Below are 24,677 nucleotides of genomic sequence, written 5' to 3'. Positions count from 1 at the left end.
GACTCTCTTCTCTTCTCACCATGGCTGAATCTTCCTCTGATGTTATCAATACAACATCTCCCTCCCAGCTTCACAACATTAACATGTCAAATGTTACAAAACTCACTGCCTCCAACTTCCTGATGTGGAGTCGTCAGATTCGTGCTTTGCTCACCAGTTATGGCCTTGCCGGCTACCTCGATGTGTTATACTAATTACACATGTTTCCTTTATTAGATATATGTCCTCACTATAAAATTAACCTGTACCGTAAATTAATGAGCTGTTCAACACCAATCGATGTGATTCCCTAAACACCCACAACAAGAATGAGAATGAGAGAGATTCAAACGAACATGAAGCAGAGAAATCAAGGGAGAGAAGGCTTCTCACTACAACAAATTTGCTCATTGATAGCACTAATTCTGTAACTTCTGTTAAAGAATAGTTTCGGATTTTAGCAATTATATTACAGCACTTTATTAGTGCTAAGCACATTTATAGTATAAGCGGGAAGCGAACATCACTTTGGCGGCCCAAAATTTTATTCTATCGCAAAACACTTAGCCAAAATTTTCATTCTATCACAAAACATATGTCTCAAAAAATAAAAAGTCTAAGTCTCAAACGAATCTACCACCGTCGCTGTCGCCGTCGCGGACCAAATTTCCGACTCTGTGTCGCACTATCTTTGTATCTTCTTCTTTGATTTCCTTCTGTCTCTGTGTCGAGCTATATCTTCTTCTTCGATTTCTCCGACGAGCTATATCTTCTCCTCTTCGATTTCTCAGACGAGCTATATCTTCTCCTCTTCGATTTCTCAGACGAAGAACGATGAAGGTAACCTAAATTAGACAGCTAATTGTTTTTTTTTGTTTGAATTTCATTCTAATCTTCAATCAGTAACCTAAATTTCACTTTTAATCTCGTTTTGTGAGGTGTCAAGCTCGTCCGACAACAAAGACAAACTTGAAAGAAGAGAAATCTAAAACCTAAACAACAAATCTATAAGTTTGTTCACATTTTAGTTAAAATTTTTGTTCAGATTCGAAAATTACATGTGCGAACTGATTGTTGCTTGATTTTGGTCGAATCTGAAAATTGCATGTTTGTGTCCTCTTCATGTGCTTGAACTGATTGTTGCTTGATTTTGGTCGAATCTAAAAATTGCATGTTTGCTTGATTTCTCAAATCTGTGGAAACTAAATCTCACTTTTAATCTCGTTTTGGTCAAATCTACTTTATTTAGATTTATGCATCGATTTTTGCTAACTGTTTACAAACTTATGCTTAGTTTTAGATTCAACTGTTTAAAAACTAAAATGGTGGACAAGGAATATGTTCATCTTAGCAGGTATGTAATTGATTATATACTGTTAGGACTTCAATAAAGGAATATAGACATTAAGTTATCTTTGTTTGTGTCGTTCTTCCTTCCAAATACAATGAAGACTTGATCCAGCATACGAAATAGGTGCCTGGAAATTTGTCCGGACGGTGGCTGCTGAGATAGGAGACAGTGGCATGGTAATATGCCCATGCGTTGACTGTAGAAATGTAGATCGTCATTCGTGTAGTGTTGTGGTTGCTCATCTAGTAACTAGAGGAATGAATGAGACTTACAAGTTGGGGAAAGATTGGTATCATCACGGTGGAGTGGACTCAGGGGGTGAATTCGTTGAGAAATTAAATCGGTGGAATGAAGAGATTTGTGGTTTATATCAAGCTGCTGAGTTTATGGATGAAGAGCCGTTAAGAAATTGTGAGAATGCGGAGGGGGAAGAGAAGATAGATGATGAGTTCTACGCAAAGCTAGCTGATGCAGAAACCCCTTTATATCCAAGCTGTTCTTCCCATAGCAAGCTATCACCCATTGTGAGATTGTTTAGAATGAAGACACAGAATGGCTGGTCCAACAAAAGCTTCAATGATCTCCTTGAGACATTGTCAGAAATGTTACCGGATGGTAATGTACTTCACACATCACTAAATGATGTGAAGAAATTTCTGAAGTCTTTTGATATGGGTTATCAAAAGATTCATGCCTGCATAAATGATTCTTGCCTATTCAGAAAGAAGTACAAGAAGCTGGACAACTGTCCCAAATGTAAGGCTTCAAGATGGAAAAGCAATATGCACAATGGTGAAGTCAAGAAGGGTGTCCCACAAAAAGTATTACGGTTTACTTTCCGATAATTCCTCGTCTGAAGAGGATGTTTAGGTCTGAAGAAATGGCTAAGGACTTAAGGTGGCATTTCAGTAACAAGAGCAACGATGGGAAGATACGTCATCCAGTAGATTCTGTGACGTGGGATCAAATGAATGATAAATACCCATCATTTTCTGCTGAACCAAGGAACATCCGTCTTGGACTGTCCACAGGTGGATTTAATCCGTTTATCATGAAGAATACAAGGTATATTTCTTGGCCGGTCTTGCTGGTGAACTATAATTTGCCTCCTCACCTATGTATGACGAAGGAGAACATCATGCTTACCTTGTTGATTCCAGGTCCACATCAACCGGGAAATAGCATTGATGTCTACTTAGAACCTCTTATTGAGGATCAAATGCATTTGTGGAGCAATGGAAAATTGACATATGATGTTTTTAGTATAACGACGTTTACACTTAAGGCAATGCTTCTTTGGACTATAAGTGATTTTCCAGCTTACGGGAATCTGGCTGGCTGCAGAGTAAAGGGAAAAATGGGCTGTCCTATATGTGGGAAGAACACAGATAGTTTGTGGTTGAGTCACAACAGAAAACATGTCTTTATGTGCCATAGAAAGTCTCTACCTCCAACACATATGTATCGAGTTAAAAAAAACATGGTTTGATGGACATGCTGAACATGGGAGAAAAGACAGAATATTAAGTGGTCGTAATATTGCTCAACTCTTGAAAAATTACAGAAATAATTTTGGAAATGGTAGAGAACCTGGAAAGAAAAGAAAAAGGACTGAATGTGTTGGTTCCGTAGCTGACAGTGAGGATGAAGATTTTGAATCCGAGGAAGAGGAAGAAGAAGAAGAAGAAGAAGTTGACTTGGATGAGTTATCAAGATGGAAAAAAAGATCAATTTTTTTCAAGCTACCTTATTGGGAGGTATGTTGATTGCTTGAATATAAATTATTTTCTCAATTCAGGTTTTTATTAATTTCCTTAATTGTGTATTTGTATTTGGTTAGGAGCTGCCAGTAAGACACAATTTAGACGTAATGCATGTGGAGAGAAACATGGCTGCAAGTATTGTCTGGACAGTGTTACATTGTGGAAAATCAGAAGATGGTATTAATTGTCGGAAAGATCTTCAAGTTCTAGGCATTAGAAAGGATTTACACCCTAAATCCCAAGGTAAAAGAACGTACCTTCCCCCAGCACCTTGGTCTTTGTCAAAGGCAGAGAAGAAATTCTTTTGTCAACGACTATTTGACTTCAAAGGACCGGATGGATATTGTTCTAATATATCGAGAGGTGTAACCTTAGATGATTGCAAGATCACATGATTCAAATCTCACGATTATCACGTTTTAATGCAACAACTTCTCCCAGTTGCAATTATAGGTTTATTACCTAAAGGTCCTAGGTTGGCTATCACACGATTGTGCACATTCTGCCACAATTTGTGTCAGCGTGTGATTGAGAGAAAGGAAATTTCAGTAATGGAAGCTGAAGTTGTTGAAACACTCTGCATGTTTGAACGATTTTTCCCTCCAACTTTCTATGATATTATGGTGTACTTGACGGTACACCTAGGAAGAGAAGCAAGACTAGGAGGGCCAGTACATTTTCGTTTGATGTACCCTTTTGAAAGGTACTGGTTCCAGATTTATACTTAAATTCATAAAATTGGATGATTATGTGTAGATATTCATAGTTTTCGTTCTGACTAGGTAGATGAAAATTTTGAAAGACTATGTAAGAAATCGAGCAAGACCAGAAGGTTGTATAGCTGAGTCATACCTTGCAGATGAAAGCATGACGTTTTGCAGTGAATTTCTGAAGAAGACAACAAAAGTAGAAGAGAAGCTTGATAGAAATACAGAATATGAAAGCAAGTCCATATTAGAGGGTCGTCCAATATCAGCAGCAACGTCTATGGAGCTTACTGAATCAGAGAGATAGATTATCCATCTTGCAGTGATACAAAACACGGCTGTGGTGGAGCCATATGTGGAGTAAGTTGTTGTTTCCCGATTAATCTCACTTGTCAGGTTTCACTTATGAACAACAGTCTAATATTTCATGTATTTTCTATCTACAAGCATGCACCCGGAATATTTACAAAACACTAATGCAAGAGCTAGACGTGATGCAACATTGTTGTGGAAGTTGCATACTAAGATATTTGCATCATGGTTAAAGGAACAGGCAAATGTCTTTTATTAGTGAAATTTATATACATTTGGCGGCGCAAAAATTTAAGCTGACTTCTGTCAACTGTAGGTGCATATTGATTTAGAAACACATGGAGAAACTCTTAAATGGTTGGCATGTGGTCTGCGTAGTACAGCCAGGTCATACACGGGTCATAATAAATGGGCAGAGGTTTCATACTGTCTCAGTTCAAAGGCAAAGTCAGAATAGTGGATTCTTTTATGAGGCAACATCAATGTGTAGATCCAGTGCAAGAGACACTTCACAAGTAGTTGATTTAGTGTCATACTATGGCAGAGTCAAGATCTTGACATAATACTGGTGGACTATCATGTCTTTTATGTCCCTCTCTTTCAGTGTCAATGGGCAATTAGAGGTAATGGTGTCAAAGTAGAAGATGGATTCACACTTGTTAACCTCAACCACAGCCAAGTTACATTCTCAAAGGATCCGTATATATTAGCCTTTCAAGCAAAGCAAATATTTTACTCAAGGGAAGATGATATGTCTAATTGGTATGTTCCTCTGAAATGTCCTCCCAGGAGATATAGTGAGGAGGATTCAGCATATGCAAATCTAGATTGTGGGCCATTGCCATCAGTGGTGTCCATGACCGATGATGACTTAGATGATGAAGCACAAAATGTCAGAGCTGATTGTGAAGGCATTTATGTTTGAAATAAATGTTTTAGTTAAAAAAATGTGGTTTTACAAACTTTAATGTATCTTTGGATCTTCTCGTTCAGTAATGGAAGCTTTATTTAGTTATGTTATGTTGATTGATCACTTGTTGTTAATAATGTTGTGATTTATGTTTAACTGTTGTCTACTAAGTATGATTTGTGTTTAACTGTTGTCTACCATTTTTTTTAACTATTTATCTTGTGTTTTCACGTGAACTAAAATGGGTCAGAATAAGAAAGCAACTAAAAGGAAGAAGAATGTAGAAGAAAGTGCAGTAGAGTTTGTGTGTACAATAGAACCTGAGCTGCAATCTGAACAACAACATTTAGAGGATACTGAGCATCAATCTGAACAGCTTCAGAGTCATGAGTAATCTGAACTGCCTGCGACTCAGAATGATGGAAAACACGAAAAGTCTGCTGCTGAAAAATGCTGACGAAGGTATAAATGATAATCCAGTGGATGACACTGAGTCTGAATTGCCTGCTGCTGATAATGAGCAGGAAACACATCAGCCTAATCGTAAGAAAAAGGGAGGACCTACCAGAATGAAATACATTGCAAAGGATCCAAGTACACGGGAGAAAGTTGAGTACAATGAGATCGGAGAAGCTTATGGTCCTGGGTCAGTGAAGCTGGCATCCTATGTAGGATGTTTGGTCCGGGAACATGTTCCAGTATTAGTTAATGATTGGAGGATGGTTAGTGCAGACCTGAAGACAGTTCTCTGGAAATCCATTCAGGTTGCATTTTTTCCATTATAAATATGTTAAATCAAGCTTATTCTAATTACCACTCATTTTTCACAATGTTTTATCAATGTAAATGCAGGCTAGATTTAAACTTGATGAAGAGTATCAAAAGACTTATGTGATGAGCTAGATGGGATGTTTGTGGAGGTGCTTTAAATCATGTCTTGTAACTAAGATTAGAAAAGCTCCTAATAACCAAGCCATGATGAATATGCGACCGAAGAATATCCCGATTAATGATTGGCGCAAATTTATCAAATTGAAGACTAGCAACAGCTTTAAGGTACTTGATTTTTATAAGTTTTGTGATTGTATTATAACATTTCTTGCTTGCTATATTTTAACAACATTTCTACGTAGGTTGTTAGTGATAAATTCAAGGAACGAAGGCGTAAACAGATTCCTCACACTTGCAGCCATAAAGGAATGGTTAGACTAGCAGAAGAGATGGTGAGTTTTTAATTGTATAATCTTAGCTATATTGTCAAATCATTAGTTGTAGTGTCATTTCTTATTTTAATTTCAGAAAAAGGAATGCTCTGAACCATCTAAGGTCACAAGGCTGAAAGTTTGGGTAAAGTCAAGAACCAAAAAAGATGGAACACCGGTTAATACTGTTGCCGTTGAAAAGATTGTTAGTCTAAACTATAATCTATATTTTCTGTTTTCATGTTTATGAATTAGTAGTCAAATAATGTAACTTGTTTATGCATTTGTTTATTTGTTATACAGAGAAAGGCAGCTGAGTTGGAGAGTGTTCCTCATTCAACAACAATAAATCCAAAGTCAGATGGTCTTTCACAATTGTTAGGAGCTGATAATCGTGGTCGGTTAAGGGCTATGGGCAGAGGGATGAGTATGACAAAACTGTCTTTTTCCAAGTCAACAGTAAGTGTATGGCTGAAATGAAAGAAAAGCAAGTTAGTTTACAAAGAAAAGTAGATGACTTACAAGCTGTCATTGAACATTTTAAGGTTAGTAGTCTTTTAAAATTAAAGCATTATTAGAGTGAAATGGTATTGATTCATCAGTTCTAAGTTACCTTTTGTTTATGTAACAGAGAGGAGAACCTGAGGTCGGGGAAAATTCAGCTGCAAGGGTACGTAATCATGTTTTTTTTTTTTGGCAGTAGATCATGTATCATTGATTGTAACTTATATTTAACTTTTAACGATGAAAATATTTGTAGAGTGTCACTAATAGAGCATATCCTAAGTGTTTGCTTCTGGATTATAATGATACTGGTGAGATTGTTGCTGAAGCTCGTGTGATGTCTTCTGATCCTCAAGACTTTGTGAATGGGATTCCATTAGGGCCTAACTCCTATAAAGTATTGGTAGAAACTGCAATCAAACCAGATGCATTCCTATGGAGACCTACAACTAACATCCTGAATATGGAACAAGCTGTTGGAGAAATGCTTGCCTGGCCAGATGACAATTGCATTCTCCAAGAAGACAATGCGCCAAAGGTAAAAATAACATATATGTATATAACTGGGTATTTTGATAATCAAAAACATATATTTTCATCTGTTTCAGAGTCCAAATACATCTTATGCAAACAAGTGTACACTACTAAATTTGAGGGGAAATGAAGAAGTGGCTGTTGCTGAAGGGCGTTGGCAGTCAAAAGAACTAGATGCATTGGTTAATGGACTTCCAATCGGACCTAATGCATTAAAGGTATTTGTGGATGTGGTCTTGAAACCTGAGACATTTCTATGGAGACCTACAACAGAAATTAGTATCATTGAGGACTGTTTGAAGACTTTCGTAGCATGGTCTACAAGTAGAGTTGTGTTTGAAACAACCACAGATGAATCACCACTGTCTAAGTCTCAGATTCCAACTCCTAATATGCAAACAGTCTCATCTCATAATCAGATATATGAAGCAACTCCTTCAGCCCCTGTCAAGAAAGCTAAAAATGTTATAGACTCACCTGTTCGGAGATCGCCAGTAATGTACTTCACTCCTTTAAGTGTTATTTATATTATCGCCAATAGTATGGCCTGCCAATATATAAATTGTTGATGTTTGGTAGTGTTGTTAATGCTTATAATATGTTGTTATATTGTCAGCGTAAAAAGAAAGAGTCAGTTAGCAAGGAAAATCAGAAGTGCAAATTGTTGGATATTACCGGGAAGAAGCGGGTTGTTGCTGAAGGATGTTGGTCTTCAAACAATCCAGACCAAGTTGTCCATTGTGCTCCATTGGGACCTAATGCAGTAGGCGTTGGGTAGATGTGGTGAAGGTTAATGATGCTGCTGTTTGGAGGCGTACTTCTACTATCGAGTGTATGGAAGACGCAATTGGTACAACAATCGCATGGCCAGAGGAAAAAGTGGTAATGGTTTGAACTGAAGTACATTTGTCTAGATTATGGGAACTTATGCTATTTAGACTTGTGTTGTTTAGCTTATGGGAACTTATGGTATTGAGACTTATGAAGTTTATCTTATGGGAACTTATGATATTGAAACTTATGTATGTTGAGACTTATGTAATTTTTGGATTGAAGTGTATTTATTGGATGTTTTATATTATATAGATTTTCATATAAAACAGGCTCTACTTTTAAAATATGTGACAATCCGTCCTGCGGACCCCACTAGCCTAACCCATCACTGTGGATATCTCAATCAACCAGTAGGTTATTGGTGCGCCAGGCGTCCCTCGAACCCTAGTCCCCACCCTTTAACAACCTTCCCACATGACAAGCTGTCACCAATTGAGCTGCGATTTTTATGTGACAACCCATCCCGCGAACCCTACTAGCCCACTGCTAGCCGTCCCAACGGACCCCAAGCTGACCCTACAGGACATCGATCCTAACCCATCATTGTGGATATCCCAATCCACTAGTAGGTTATTGGTGCGCCAGGCGTCCCTTGAACCCTTGTCCCCACCCTTTAACAACCTTCCCACAGGACAAGCTGTCACCAATTGAGCTGCAATTTTTATGTGACAACCCGTCCCGCAGACACCACTAGCCCACCGCTAGCTGCCCCAACGGACCGTCCGTAGACCCTGCTAGCCCACTTCTAGCCGTCCCAACTGATCCCAAGCTGGCCCTGCAGGGCATCGATCCTAACCCATCGCTGTAGATATCCCAATCCACCAGTAGGTTATTGGTGCGCCAGGGTTCAATTGGTGACAGCTTGTCATGTGGGAAGGTTGTTAAAGGGTGAGGAACAGGGTTCGAGGGACGCCTGGTGTACCAATAACCTACTGGTGAATTGGGATATCCACAGTGATGGGTTAGGATCGATGCCCTGCAAGGCCAGCTTGGGGTCCGTTTGGGCGGCTAGCAGTGAGGCTAGTGGGCTAGCAGTGAGGCTAGCGGGGTCCACAGGACGGGTTGTTACAAAACGTAACCATATAATAGCTCTAATATGAACAGGTAATATAGCACAATGGATTTTAATATTATAAAAAAATACTAAATCATAGCACAAATATTAAGACGTTATAGGAAATATAACAGCGATAAAATATTGCAACAATATAAACTATAACAGCAGTGCAATAATGTTATTGAATAATTTTTAAGAGTATTTACAGACGCTATATTTAAAACATATATATGCCAACATTACGCTATTATATATAACGATATAATAGCAGGCGTAAAAAATGCTATTGTATGGGGAGTCTATTATAGCTTGGGGAGAAATAGCGTTTACAAAAATGCTGTGTATTACATATAATAGCATTTATCGCACGCTAAGAATGGACAAATTTGTTGTAGTGTCTGTTAAGTGACAGTATGAGCTGTTACTTAGAAAAAAGAAAGAGAACATAGAGTTTTGGCTTGATAAAATTGGGGAAAAAATGTAGTTCCGCGTAATGTTTTTTGGATGCGCGGGCAATAATTTGGACCACGGTTAATATGACATAGCGTTTTTAGCTGATTATGCCATTAAACAGCATGCTATAATACATAGATCCCCAAAAATTAAGCGCGTTTTTTGTATTTTCATTCTTATCAACCTATTCACAGCGTTTCGAAAAACTAAACACTATATAAAAGTCAGTGATATATCTATATATACATTTTTGAAGTACTTATTTACAAAGTTAATCCTTAAACAATTTCCAAAAATAGCATTACTTCAGATTTTGTTTCCTAAATAGTTTACATTCCATTTCAACTAAAAAAAATTACAGCAATATTAATATGGAAACACAAATTATGATATATTTAACCACACATTCTCTTGTGTTTTGAAGATATTTTATCTCTAAATCCTTTGCAAGCAAAGAAAACAAAACTTTGATTCCCATTTTGTTTTCCAAAACCTGTGACCTTTAGTTTTGAACGTAGAAAGAACTTCGATTCGCATTTTTTTTTTTTTTTTTTCAACCAAACATTAATAAAATTAAAAGATGACCCCATTGGTTGCCCAACCAGGAGGATGAGAGTTTACAAATAACGATTCAGAAAGTAAAGATCTTGAAGACCAAGCAAGACAGTCTGCTCTTACGTTGAAGTCGCGAGGAATCTTGACTAATGAGAAGGATGGGTAGAAATACCGGAGCTGTAAAAAATCCTCCAAGAGATTCGAGAAAGCGGGCCAATCGTCTGGCGACTGCACCATCGCAACGAGCTCTGCACAATCCGTCTCAAAGGCTTGACAAACAACTCCCGCGGCCAGTAACGACTCCATTGCCCAGATCAGTGCTTTTAACTCTGCGTGTAGGGGAGAAAGACCTCGTCGGAGACTCCGGGCGCCCAAAAGAAGCGTGTAATCTTCACCATTGCAACACCACCAACCCAGACCCTGAAAAGGATCCGATCCTTTCCACGAACCATCAACCTGACAACGGGGAGAAGAATCCCTCACCTCCACTAAAGGTGGAGGAAGAAGATTGCTCACTAAAAAAGATTTGGCTTCCTCCCACAATAATTTATCAGTTGCCGCTTGTTCTAAAATTTCAAATGGCTCCATCTCAATACCCTGGAAAACCTTAAAATCCAGGGAAGAGTCAACCTGATGTCAGAATTCCCGGGTTGGGAAGTTGCCCTCCAATAAATAAAGTCTAAATTCGCATAGATAGAGGCATATGGAAAGCCTCCCGGTTCCATTAACACCGGGACCAACTCCCAAATACGTCGCGACCGGGGACAAACAAACAATGCATGATTTATAGTCTCCGTCTCCGAGTCACACCGCTTACAAAAGCATCACAACGGATTCCCCGATACGCAAGCCGTTCTACCACAGGAAGAGTACCCGAGGCAATTTGCCAGAAAAAATGTTGAATCTTCGGGGGTACATCTAATTTCCAGGATTGAGCCCGCAAAGAACTGCATGATGGCCCATACTCCACTTCCGCTATTAATTCCCGAGCTAACTGATAACCCGACTTGACCGAATATTTCCCTGACTTAGTATAATGCCATAATAATCTATCCGGTTGAGAAGTCTTACTAACCGGCAAACTCTGAATAACCGGCAAACTTCGATTCACATTTATTTAAATTTTATAGCTAATATATATAAACTTAATAAAAAAATTTTAATATTATATAATATGGTTATATAGTAGATGAATTATAAAGAGGACATGTTGGAATTAATAAAATATCATTAAATTTATACTAACACGGGTTAAATCCTTACTTTATTAATTGTCGACACTACAAATATTATAATATCTGACATATAAAATCAAATTGATTTAACTAAGATTATGTAAAATAATTAAATTATTAGGAAAGATATGACTTAATCACAGCGTATAAATTATTTATTATGTATTTGGATCCTTTATTTTTTGTTATAATAATTAAAAATTAAAATAGAATCTCAAACACTAAACTAAACAAACTAGATATAACACACAAATGGTCATGAAGTGTATTGCGGGTTAAAAATTAATATAAACATTTAGCTGCGTCACAAACGGTCGGAAATTTAGTTATCCCTTTATTTACAAAACATCCAATATTTAACAAACAAATACAACATAAAATATAAATAATAATAAAAATTATATTCACGCGGTGTACCGCAGATTAAAATATAGTTAATAATAACAAAACTAAAACAAACGCTATAATATTATGCTATTAAAAGGCCATTTTCTTAGAACAACCAGAAGGTCTTTAGGATCGTAATCATCCTAATCATGTCTACCATATGAGAAAAGTGATTGAAGTCTTTGATAACAGTCGACAATCTGGGTGCGACTGTCTGATGATGTTTCTACTTGAACAATGGTTCAGACAAAAAAAAAATGACAAGACAATGTTTGTTCTCAGCAACATAGAAGGGTTAGTTTTCACTCAGATCAATGGATGAGTTGTGATTTTTGGAGCTACATGTCAAAATCTGTTAAATCAATTTCTGAGCAGTGTTATGCAACATTTCAAAGTGGATGACTATGAAGAACTTAAAAGAGTATCCATGATTGGAAGTACAACAAATGGATGATGGAATATTCTTAACTCAACAGAACTTTGCAAAAGGACTGGTCGTTACATGTGGGTTGCAAGCCTATGAAATAGAGATTACACCCATGGGAACTAGTGATGACTTATCTGAAGATGAATCAGAAGATTGTGGATGGTGACTGGTACAGAGGATTGGTTGCTTGCTTGAAGATTTGTTGTACTAGTAGACCAGACATCTATTATGTTGTCACAATCTGTGAGCTATACTTTGACAATCCAAAAGTATCGCACATAAGAGCTGTTGAAAGGATTGTTAAGTATGTCAATGGCACATACGACATGGGATTGATGTATACAAAAGGACCTGGCAGATACCTTGATATATCATGGTCTTTAGGTGTTTTTAGCCATGATATAAGTCTTATTTATAGAGTATTTTTGGTGTTTTTAGAGTCTTTTTGAGTCTTTTTTAGTCTTTATTGGATTTAGTATGGATAGGATAAGTCTTATTTATAGAGTTTTTGTGGTGTTTTTAGAGTCTTTTTGAGTCTTTTTTAGTCTTTATTGGATTTAGTATGGATAGGAGCATAATAGAGCTAAATAGGAGGATTTGGAGCACATTCAAGCATTGAGGCTAAGCTGTGAAGTTGGGAGACAAGTTCAGAGACTTGCATTGGTCGATGCAAGTGATGGTGTCGATCGATGCAGTGTCCACAAGACAAATTGGAAGTTTTCCCACAAGTTTTGAAGATCTACAAAATTGCCCCAAAGTTTTCCATATTTGCATCATTAGTCCATGGATGTGTTTTAGGAATATAAATAGGTTTTCTAGGTCATTGTTTAGACCTAAGCTTTACTTTTCCCTACAACTTTTGAGAGAAAACCCTGAGAGAATTTTAGAGAGCTTTTGGAGAGAAGAATCAAGACTCCTTCAGAGAAGATTCAGAATGAAACAAGGTTTTGTATGTGGTGAATGGTGATGAATGTATGCAATGGTGAGATATGAATGGAATGATGGATGGGTGTTTCAATTTCCCTTATGCTGTTGCAGTATAAGAGGTATCAATCCTAAATGAGTGTTTGTGAACAATTAAGATATGCATATAGATCTAAGTTAAGCCAAATGTAAAGATTGTTTGTCACTAACAATCCTAAGATGGAAATGTAAAAATGCAGAAAGTAAACTACAAGAACTAAGAACTAAATGCAAATGAAACTGAATGATTGCAACAGTAATGATACTAGAACAGAATAAAAACTACTACTAATGAACTAATGCAAGCCAATTAATGAACTGAAAACTAAATGTATGCAACTGGAATGAAACAGGAATGAAACAGGAATGAAACAGGACAATCACAAATCATAAACAAGAGTTCTGGGGATGAACTCGAGCAATCACAAATCATATGTATGCAGCTTGACAGTGGCAAGGAACTCACAACTCTCCTCTTTGTAGCCCTCCATGCAAAGCCCCATAAACTTGGTGAGATTGCTCTTCTCAAAGAGATATTCCACATCCTCATCAATAGCAAGCTTCTCCATGGTCTCCTTGTGTGGATACCTAGTTCCCAAGAACTCCATCCTCATGAAAGCATCATAAAGCTGCCTCTTTGACAGCCCACAAGACTCAGCTTCTCCATCATCCATCAATTCTTCTTCTTCATTTTCTTCCTCACTTTCACTTTCACTCTCTTCTTGCTCAACTTCAACATCTGGCCTCTTCCCTTTGGCCTTGTGTCTCCTCATAAACTCATTATGAGTAGGCTCCCTTTCCTCCTCACTCTCAGTCCTCTCAGGATCTTCCTCAACTGGCTCTCTCCTTGGACACGGCACCTGGCTCGACCGGCTGCTCGAACCGCCACTCGGTCGAGTGGTCGATCGAGTGGTCCGTCGAGTGGCTCTCCCAGCTTCACCTCTTGATTCAAGCTCAGCATCACGACGTTCCATGGAGCTTGCAGCGGTTTGGTGAGACTTCTTGGTTATCTTGGAAGACATTTTCAAAAGAAACTGAAGGGAATATAGACTCAAAGCTCAAAGTTAATAGGTTAGTGACCCAAAAACTTGAAAGAACAAAACTTGAGCAAGAGATGAACTTTGAAAGAGATTTTAAAGCTTGAATTTAAATGTTTTGAGCAAATGAGAGAGTGTGAGAGGTATAGGATCGTGCAAGGTCCTTATAAAGAAGCTAAGGGGACAAGGAGACAAGGGTGGAGCGTCCATAACATTCAAATTTTGAATTGGGAATCTTTGACTTGCTTTTGGCTGCCACTCGACCCCACACTCGACCAGCACGTGGTCGAGCACCTTGACCAAATTTGAAATTTCAAAATTTTTCTCCTTGTTCTTCCCTCCACTCGATCATTCTAGAAAAATGGGAATCGAATGGGCCTCAATTCTTATCCAGCTCGGCCGAGTACCTCTCGTGGCCTGGTCGAGTGGGCCTGCGAGTCTCCTTCTCCAAGTCCACATCTCTCCTTACCCAACTACATTTTCACCTAAAAGCCTGTCCAACAAAAACATAAAAGAAAACACATCAAAGCTACTAAGAAATTAAAGCATATTTACAAAGGATACCTTAGGGACTTCCTCCCTAGTGAGCTTGTTTAAAGTCACTAAGCTTGACTTTGGTTTCCTTTTTAGACTTGATCTAGATACCAAGGAGGTGATGAAATCCTCCCTGGAACCTCTTGGTCACTGTGAAGTTGATCCTTGATCACCTCACCCTTAGCACAGAAACCATACTTCTTCTTGATTTTGAGCCTTGGTCTTGCTTTCCTCAAAGACCTCTTGTTCAGCTTAACTTGGAGATCCTCAACCATACTAGTCAGCTCTTGAACTGACCTCTTAAGCTTCTCCACAGAATCCTCTTGAAGTGGGAGCTCAGCCTTTGGAGTTACCTTATCACTTAAGCCTTCTTGACCACCTTTGTCCTTGATAGTAAAAGGCTGGTCATCAATGGTGGGAAAGTTGGTTGGATTGTAGATGTTGAACTTCATAACTACATCTTCAGCAATGTTCAAGGTCACAAGACCTTCCTTGACATCAATAACTGCTCCAACAGTGGCTAAGAATGGCCTCCCAAGGATGATTGGATCTTCAGGCTCCTTGTCCATCTCCAATACCACAAAATCTGTATGAACCCTTGCCTTCCCTATCTTGAGTGGGACATTCTCCAACCTTCCAATTACTTCTCTGTTTGTCCCATCAGCTAGGCAAACATGGAGGTTGGTGGATTTGAAATCAGTTCTCCCAAGCTTTTGAGCTATGGAGTATGGCATCACACTTGTTGAAGCTCCCAAATCAAAAAGGCATTGATTGTAGTGGAGTTAACTGATTGTGATGGGCAGATAGAATGGCCCTGGATCCTTAAGCTTAAGTGGGATGATCACTCCTCCAAGGTTCTCAAGATCCTTCTTATCTTGAGCTTGAGCCTTCTTCTTTGACAAATCAAGCCAAAAATCTCTATAGAGAGGATATGGTTCATACTGTTCCAAGGCAGGTCCTCTCTCCTCTTCTTGGTAAGCTATGATGATCTCTTGAATAGCCATAACTTCTTCCTTTTTCTCAACCAAAGCTTCTTTCTTCAAAACCCTTTCTTCCTCTAGTTGCTTAGCCAACATTTCTTTTCTCTCAATGATTTCCCTAAGCTCCGTAATTTTCTGTGCTTTGAAACGCCCAGAGAATGGTAGTGGAGGCTTGTAAGCAGGAGGAATGTACTTAGCAGGCTTGACAGCTTCGGAGTCTCCAGCTCGATCGACCACTCGAGCATGCACTCGGTCGAGTGACTGCTCGAGTTCCTGGTCGAGTTCGCGTGCGAGTTCCTGTTGCTTTGCACAAACGTCACTTGGGGCTTCAGTAACTAATGAATTCCCCCAAACTTGGACTTCACTGTCCTCAGTGACTTCTTCCTCATGAATTTGAATGGCTTTGGCTGTGAACTCCCTTGGATTTTGAACAGCTTTTCCAGGGAGTTGGTTGGGTTTTGGAGCTGAAGTAAAGGCTATGTTACTCTCCATATACTTCACTCTTGAACTAAGACCCTCAAACTTCATATTCAGATCATTGTACTGTGATGTTAACCTTTGGTTCAACTCAGCAAACTGCTAGGCTTCCTCAATCTTTCCTTGTGTTTTCCCAATCAACAATTATTGCATCATTGCTCTTAAGTCTTGTTCTTGGCCTTGGTTAGTCTGAAACCCTGGTGGTGGACACAACTGAGGCTGGAACACTTGATGTTGTTGTTTGGGGACATAGTTTTGTTGCTGTTGAGGCTGTTGAGGTGGATAGACTTGGTCTTGAGGATTAGCCACATTGGTACTCCTATAAGAGAGATTGTTGTTCTTGAAACCTCCTTGGTTGTAGCCTTTGAATCCTCCCTGCTTTTGCATGTAGCACAACTCAGCAAATTCAGTCTCCCCCTCTTGAACTGGAACCTCTTCTTCACCAATGAAGTGAATAGACTTTTGTTGGCTAAGAAGGATCTTGTCAAGCTTCTCATTGACCATCTTCAAGTCCTTCTTGTAGTTGTCCTCTTGATCAGTTGAGGAACTCCTTATGGTTCTGTCATAGTCCTCATTATAGTTGCCATCTGACTGAGCAAGATTCTCAACTAATTCCCAGCCTTCTTCCACATTCTTGTTGAGGAAGTTGCCATTAGAAGATTTGTCAAGAAGCATCCTTATCTTGGGAAGCACTCCTCTATACAATGTACTCAAGAGTGACTCATTGTTGAAGCCATGATGAGGACATTGAGTCTGAAATCCTTTGAACCTTTCCCATGCTTCACAAAAGCTTTCATTGTTTCTTTGAGCAAATCCAGAAATTTCATTCCTCAATCTAGCAGTCCTTGCATTGGAGGAGAATTTGGCTAAGAAAGCCTTCTTGCAAGCATCCCATGTGGTTATTGCTCCAGTAGGAAGAGTCTTCTCCCAAAGGTGTGCCTTATCTCCAAGTGAGAATGGGAAGAGCCTCAACTTGAATCCATCTTCACTCACTCCATTAATCTTTGTAAGACCACATATTCTGTCAAACTCATCAAGGTGATCTAGTGGGTCCTCCATTGGCAACCCATGGAACTTGTTAGCTTGAATCATGGAGATCAATCCACTCTTGATCTCAAAGTTGTTGTTTGGCACTGTTGGAGGCACAATACCTGCCCTTTGGTTGTGGGTGTTGGGTGCATCTCCAGCACCAATGTGCCTAGGTCTCTGCTCATGGTTAGCTTGTTGCTCCATGATCACTGAATCCTCTTGCTGAACTTGAACTACCCTTCCTCTCTGATTTCCCAAACCCTTTTGCTTCCTATGGATGTTGTCAATAGGCCTTTGAAGATTGTCTTTCCCGTTAGATCTTGTGTGCATCAACAAACGCGAGCACAGACTCGAACAGGTTCACAATTGAGCTCAGGCTCGTCTGGGGGGTCAAGTCGACTGGGAAGTGGTGTCCAAATGTATATGGCTTCTGACTCGATCAAGTGCTCGATCACTGCTCGGTCGAGTGGTGGTCGAGTGACTGCTCGAGTGGTACCTGAACTGGAACTTCAACCCAGCAACAGAAGATTCAAGTGTATAAACGAACTTAATCTTAGACTAATATGGATCCTAAATATCACAAAAACATACTCAAATGGGCAACGGCGCCAAATTGAAACAAGGTTTGTATGTGGTGAATGATGATGAATGTATGCAATGGTGAGATATGAATGGAATGATGGATGGATGTTTCAATTCCCCTTATGCTGTTGCAGTATAAGAGGTATCAATCCTAAATGAGTGTTTGTGAACAATTAAGATATGCATATGAATCTAAGTTAAGACAAATGTAACAGGACAATCACAAATCATAAACAAGAGTTCTGGGGATGAACTCGAGCAAGCACTCGACCGAGTGTAGGTCGAGTGGGAGGTCGAGTTGGTTAAATCCGGGAAACAGAGCAACACAATAAAAACAGAGCAATGCAAATACGAATTAAACAACAAGCAAGCAACATGATTAAGACTTTAAAATCAATAAACAAAGAAGGTCCTGAGGATGGATTCATGGGATGAACTAATCATTGTGGTTATCTAACTTGGTCAACAAATCTCAAGCAAACTTTGAGCTAACCTCATGGCAAGAAACAATCAAACCTATGCAATTCTAGACTTGTTCTCACACAGTAAAGAATCTACACAAGCAGGCATTAAGCAATACATCTCAAACCAAACAAGACCTCTAATCTCTTAGCAAGCCTAATGGTAAGCTCTAGATCTAGCCTTATCTATGCTTCTTAAACATTGGTGTGATGCTAAGAAGCTTGAAATCAGATCCTACCCTTTCAGATATAGGATCAGCATTAAGAACATCTAGCCTAGAAGAGATCTACAACAATCAAGCTTGACCAAATCACACAAACCACAAGATCAATCCATCCTAACCCATCCTCAAGATCCTAAGCAAACTACTCACAACAATACATGATGAACAAAGTCAAAAACCCAGAAAATATTGAAACTTACATTATCAGAAAGATGAAACAAAGATCTTCAATATTGATAAAAGGATCAAACTCAAATTCTCAATATTAAGAAAGTTATGAAACCAACAATATTGAGGAATTTAGTCTTTTTCAAGTACAAGATCTAAGAAAAATAGAAGTGCAAAAAGAATAATTCCCAAAAGGGTAAAAACTAGATTTAGAGAATATCTAAAAAGCTGGACTCTCTTGGTGGCTGCAGGTACAAGGCTTTATATAGGAGAGGAGATGGAAGCCCTAAAAATACAAAAAGTCAAAGTAGTCAACGGCTCGGTCAACTCGACCAGTGCTCGGTCGAGTGGCTGGTCGAGCTGGCTTCTCTCGTGCATCATCCACTCGGTCGAGTCCTCCTCAGCACACGGTCGAGTGTCTGGTCGAGTGTGCGGTCGAGTTGGACTCTGGACCTTAGTTCTTCAGCCTTAACTCCCTTGTTTCCTCCTCATGATTGCTTCACATCTCTTCTCCATTGCTTCCATGCTCCTTAAGCTCCAAAATCACCTATTTATGCATGAAAAGATGCAAATGCAATGCAACTAAACTCTAATGCATGATTGGTCCTAAAGCTATGCAATAATGGTTAAAACGGATAGCAAAAGATGCAAAAGATGTTAATAAACTAAGGGAAAACAAGGTAAAATATATGAACATCACAGAACTCCTTTTCTTCTTCTTTAATCTCTTAATGCTATATATTTAATTCATGATTTGTGTTCTTACAATTATGTCTAAGTAGATCTGCTTGTTAGGTTTAGGGTTTCTCTTAAGGAATTTCATGGATTGTTAGATTGATTAATTGTTTGGATTCATTATCTTTCTTGTTCTTCACCATAGGTTGTTCTTAATGCTAGACATTTGATTAGTCATCTGGATTTAGATCTTAGGATTATTGATTGATATGAAAATATAATTGATTTTCCTAACAAAAACCTTTGGTGAGCAAAATTACTTCTTGCAAAGAGATTTGATTTAGTAATTTTGTGAACTTATCTAAACTTGATTTTATTGCTGGTTTTTAACTTGAATTTTGCAAAGTGACTTGGATTTTTGGGTTTTAAAACTTAGATAATATTTGCAGTGAGAACTGATTTATTTTACAATTGTGTTTAGAGTTCAAAAACGGTGAATTGATCTGATTTTCCATGATTTCCTGAGAATTTCCCTAGGCCTAGCGTTTGTTCCTATTGATTTACAACACTTTTTAATTCTGTTTCTACATTGTTTTTAAATTAATATTCTGATTTAGCATAATTAAAAGATTATTAAATATATTATGTGAATCTAGAGTTCTTGTGGATTCAATCCCTAAGTACTACAATTGATCTCTTAATTTGAGAGAGTAGCTCTAGGGTAAATTTGAGCATATCAAATTTTGGCGCCATTGCCGGGGACTCTTTTGATTCACCATTAGATTAAAGTCTTTCATTTTGTCTAAATTTTTTTTTCTTATTTGACTCACACGCTTTTGTTTCTTTTCTCTTGTGTGTGTTTCATGTACATGCCTAAGCCTAGCACCAGGAAAAATCCTACTGGTCCAGTTGTGAAGCTTACAAACCAAGATTTAGGACAACTAGAGCGTGGAAACACAAAAGCAGCCAAATCAGCAAAGATGGTCAACCCAATTATATTGAGACCAGATGCGGCTGGAGTTTTGAGGGATCAAGAGGGTCATGTGCGCAACGAACAAGGCCAAAAACTTGATGCTGATGGACAGGTTATTCAGGAAGAACTCGTCGTGGCCGATGAGAATGCAGGTTGTATCGACCGACGCAATGATGGCATCGATGGACGCAACCACGAAGGCATCGACCAACGCAACATTTGCGTCGATCGACGCAATGCTGGAGTTGGTGCGAATGGAGCCGATTTGAATGGTAACAACCAGCAGAACCTTCAGCCTAGACGTGATAACAATGGAGAACTTGTCAAGACTCTTACGGATTTCAACAGACCAGACTTGTTTTATGAGAACTGATCCGCAATTGTCCCTCCTTCATTTCCAAGAAATGATTTTGAGTTGAAGCCTGCCTACTTTGCTCTTGTTGGACAAAGGTCATTCCAGAACCTGCCACATGAGAAGCTGATAACTCTCTAATTACATGTTTTAATCATCCTTTTTTGTCCATATTTTGCATTATTTATACCCTAACATCAGCACTTTTAGGTCATTAACTGTAGGAATTCGCATTTAGGCCATTTAGGGTGTTGCATTCTTGCATTTGCATATTTTGGATGAAAACAGGTGCTTTATAGCCTAAAATGGGGAGAAATAAGGTTAAACCCGAGCATGTATCCGAAGGAGCTATTGAGCAGGAAGAACAGTCTGAACCCCAACCCGATCGAGGAGGATCCAAGGGCAGGAAGAACAACCGGAAGACCTACCCGTGGAGTAACCAGACCTCATCCTCATGCACCTCATCGAGCAAACCCTCGAGCAGGACTGGGAAGCTAGCACTACAAGAAAACAGGTGATTAGCGACTACACATAGCGACCACATATGTAGTCGCCAAAAATAACGACTACATAGTGACGACTACATGGAATTAGTCGCTAATTAGTCAATCTAAAGCGACTAATTCATGCATTCGGTACGGTGGTCGTATTTTAACGACTAAGAGGCGACTATATTGTTGATGGAATTATATAGTCGCAATTTAGTCTCTAAATTAACGACTACAGTACGACCACGTCAGATAGTCGTAAACTTTGGCGACTACGTTGAGACTCATTCGACGAGTCATAAGGTAGTCGTAAAGTTGTCGTAAATGTTAGCGACTGTTCGGCGACTCTTACGGCGAGTCATTACATAGTCATCATGTAGTCGCCAAATAGTCGCAAAAACAGTTAAAAAAGAACGTGTTTTCCATGCAGGGGTTGGTGTACCAACTTTTATTATGTAGTAGCCTATTAGTCACCTATTAGTCACCTAGGAAAGTCTATAAACACAAGTTGCACTCATTTGTTCTCTTCATTCCGAACTCACTTTCCTCTTCTAAAAATAAAAAATCTATAAAAAAAAAAAAAGTTGGCTTTATATAATTTTTTAAATTTTCTCCCAAAATAAAAAAAAATTATATATATATATATATAATTAATTATAATTGCGGGATACTACAATTATGGTGGTAATGGCGGTAATTATCGGGAGTGGATGTACAAGAGGTTCGATGAAGTGACGGGGAATTTTTCATCTGAATTCGAAGTGGGGGTGGACCAATTCTTAACGTTTGCAAGTAGCCAAGAAACAGTTCAGAATAATGGGGGTAAGTTTCTCTGTCCATGTAGTGTTTGCAAAAACAGTAGATGTCTCTCGGGTAGAAGAGTTATGAGTCATCTGTTTAGTAATGGATTTATGCCAGATTATTATGTTTGGTATAACCACAGAGAAGAAATTAATTTGGATATAGGAAGTAGTTACACTGATAGGACGTATGATGGGAGTCATGAAGAAATGGGTAATGTAGTAGAAGATCCATATGTGGATATGGTTATTGATGCATTTCGTCATAATGTGGGTTTAGATGATAATTATCATCAAAATGAGAGTTATGAGAATGTGGAAGAACCGGTACAAAACCATTCGCAGAAATTTTACGACTTGTTAGATAGTGCAAAAACTCCTTTATATGATGGTTGTCGTGAAGGTCACTCGCAATTGTCATTGGCTGCTTGATTTATGCAAAATAAGGCAGAGTATAATATGAGTGAAAAGTTAGTAGATTCGGTTTGCGGAATTTTGACGGATTATTTACGAGAAGGCAACCAGTTTACCGGTTCACATTAAGAGACAGAAAATTGATGCGTAATTTGGGCCTTCCATATTATACAATTGATGTTTGTATTAACAATTGTATGATTTTCTGGAAAGAAGACGAAAAGGAAGAGACATGTCTATTTTGTTGTTCACCAAGATGGAAGCCTAAGGAGGACCGACGGAGAACAAGAGTACCATATAGTCGTATGTGGAATCTACCTATTGCTGATAGGTTGAAGAGAATGTATCAGAGCCAAAAGACTGCAGCGGCAATGAGATGGCATGCAGAGCACCAATCAAAAGAGGGAGAAATGAATCATCCTTCTGATGCGGCGGAGTGGAGATATTTCCAAGAGCTTAACCCTCGGTTTGCGGAAGAACCCCGTAACGTCTACCTTGGATTATGTACCGATGGGTTCAATCCATTTGGCATGTCTCGTATTCATTCACTGTGGCCTGTGATCTTGACTCCATATAATTTACCCCCCGGTATGTGCATGAATACGGAGTACTTGTTTCTTACAATTATGAATTCTGGGCCAAATCATCCGCGAGCTAGCCTCGATATCTTCCTACAACCTCTTATTGAGGAGTTAAAAGAGTTGTGGTCTACTGGAGTCGATGCATACGATGTGTCTTTGAATCAAAACTTCAATCTAAAAGCAGTGCTGATGTGGACGATAAGCGACTTTCCAGCGTATAGCATGTTATCGGGATGGACCACCCACGGTAAATTGTCTTGTCCAATTTGCATGGAAAGTACAATGTCGTTTTATCTACCCAAAGGAAGGAAGACATGTTGGTTTGATTGTCACCGAAGATTCCTGCCTCATGGTCATCAATTAAGGAAGAAAAAAAAAGATTTCCTGAAGGGAAGAGACGCTTCTAACGACTATCCACCGCAGTCTTTAACTGATGAGCAAGTTTATTATGAGCGTTTGAAAGATGTAAATCCACCAAAAACCAGGGAAGTCGGTGGTAACGGTCATGAAAAGAAGATGCCAGGCTATGGAAAGGAACATAATTGGCACAAAGAAAGCATATTATGGTTGCTACCTTATTGGAAGGACCTCAATCTCTGACATAATATTGATGTGATGCATACCGAGAAGAATTTTGTGGACAACATCTTGTATACTCTTATGAGTGTACAGGGTAAATCTAAAGATAACATCATGTCAAGATTGGACATAGAACAATTTTGTTCTCGACCACACTTACATATTGATAGGAAGGGTAAAGATCCATTCCAAGCATATACATTGACAAAGGAAGCCAAAACAAGTTTTATTGGAATGTGTCAAGCATGCGGTGAAATTTCCAGATGGTTATTCGTCAGACTTCGCCAGTTGTGTTGATCTGATCAATGACAAGTTTTCAGGAATGAAGAGTCATGATTGCCATGTTTTTATGGAGCGACTTCTTCCATTTATCTTCGCAGAACTCCTAGACCGGAACGTTCATCTTGCATTATCAGGTACTACAGATTACCTATATATATTTTTAAATATATTTTCCTAAGACATGAAATTTTCAAGGATTGAAGCATTTTTCAGGGACTTATGCTCAAGAACTTTGCAAAAAAGTCGTGTTCAAATTCTTAAACATAACATTGTTTTGATCTTATGCAACTTAAAGAAGATATTTCCACCATCATTTTTTGATGTGATGGAGCACCTGCCTATACATCTCTCATATTAAGCAGAATTGGGAGGCCCTGTCCAATACAGGTGGATGTATCCTTTTGAATAATTTTTCAAAAAGTTGAAAGGAAAAGCGAAGAACAAAAGATATGCGGCTGGATCAATCGTTGAGTCCTATATCAATGACGAGATTGCTTACTTCTCTGAGCACTACTTTGCCGATCATATACAAACAAAATCAAGGTATAATTAAATGAAATTATAATTTATACTTAATTTGAATTACTTTTAATTATCTTATTTGATCAAGTTAACAAGATTCTATGAAGGTGAAGTCCCAATATATCATGTCCCTGGAGTCCCTAATATATTTACTCATGTCGGTCGCCCAAGTGGGGAAATGCATGAAGTATGGCTTTCAGAGAGAGACTATTAGTGCGCACATGCATATGTTTTACGGAATTGTGACTATTTTTAACCAATTAAAGAGGTATATAATATAGACTCGCAAATATGTAGACTCCACAAATATTTCTTATATATATTAAATATATTTAATTTTCTTAGT

The 24,677-nt window shown here is 38.6% G+C and overlaps 1 protein-coding gene, 1 non-coding gene and 1 pseudogene across 2 annotated transcripts; 2 read left to right on the top strand and 1 right to left on the bottom strand.

Annotated features, from left to right (window-relative positions):
• Positions 1-1,301: 1,301 nt before the first annotated feature.
• On the top strand, positions 1,302-8,156 carry LOC147931091 (uncharacterized; annotated as a pseudogene).
• A 2,023-nt stretch (positions 8,157-10,179) lies between these two features.
• LOC147931090 (uncharacterized) lies at positions 10,180-10,749 on the bottom strand. Its single transcript, XM_087477179.1, has one exon. It carries the CDS (start codon positions 10,747-10,749, stop codon positions 10,180-10,182), a length of 570 nt encoding a protein of 189 aa, XP_087333305.1.
• A 6,182-nt stretch (positions 10,750-16,931) lies between these two features.
• LOC147931089 (small nucleolar RNA R71) lies at positions 16,932-17,038 on the top strand. The gene has a single exon (XR_015576750.1). It is a non-coding gene; the product is annotated as a small nucleolar RNA R71 (small nucleolar RNA).
• The last annotated feature ends 7,639 nt before the right edge of the window (positions 17,039-24,677 follow it).

Source organism: Camelina sativa, chromosome 12 (genome assembly GCF_030686135.1).
Source record: "Camelina sativa cultivar CO46 ecotype springtype chromosome 12, ASM3068613v1".
Lineage (NCBI taxonomy): Eukaryota > Viridiplantae > Streptophyta > Magnoliopsida > Brassicales > Brassicaceae > Camelina > Camelina sativa.
Note: the sequence above shows the minus strand (reverse complement) of the source record. Positions and strands in the feature narration are given on the sequence as shown.

Bases quoted from the DNA above. Each gene is read 5' to 3' on its own strand.
- LOC147931090 (XM_087477179.1), bottom strand. From the start codon at position 10,749: ATGGAGCCATTTGAAATTTTAGAACAAGCGGCAACTGATAAATTATTG.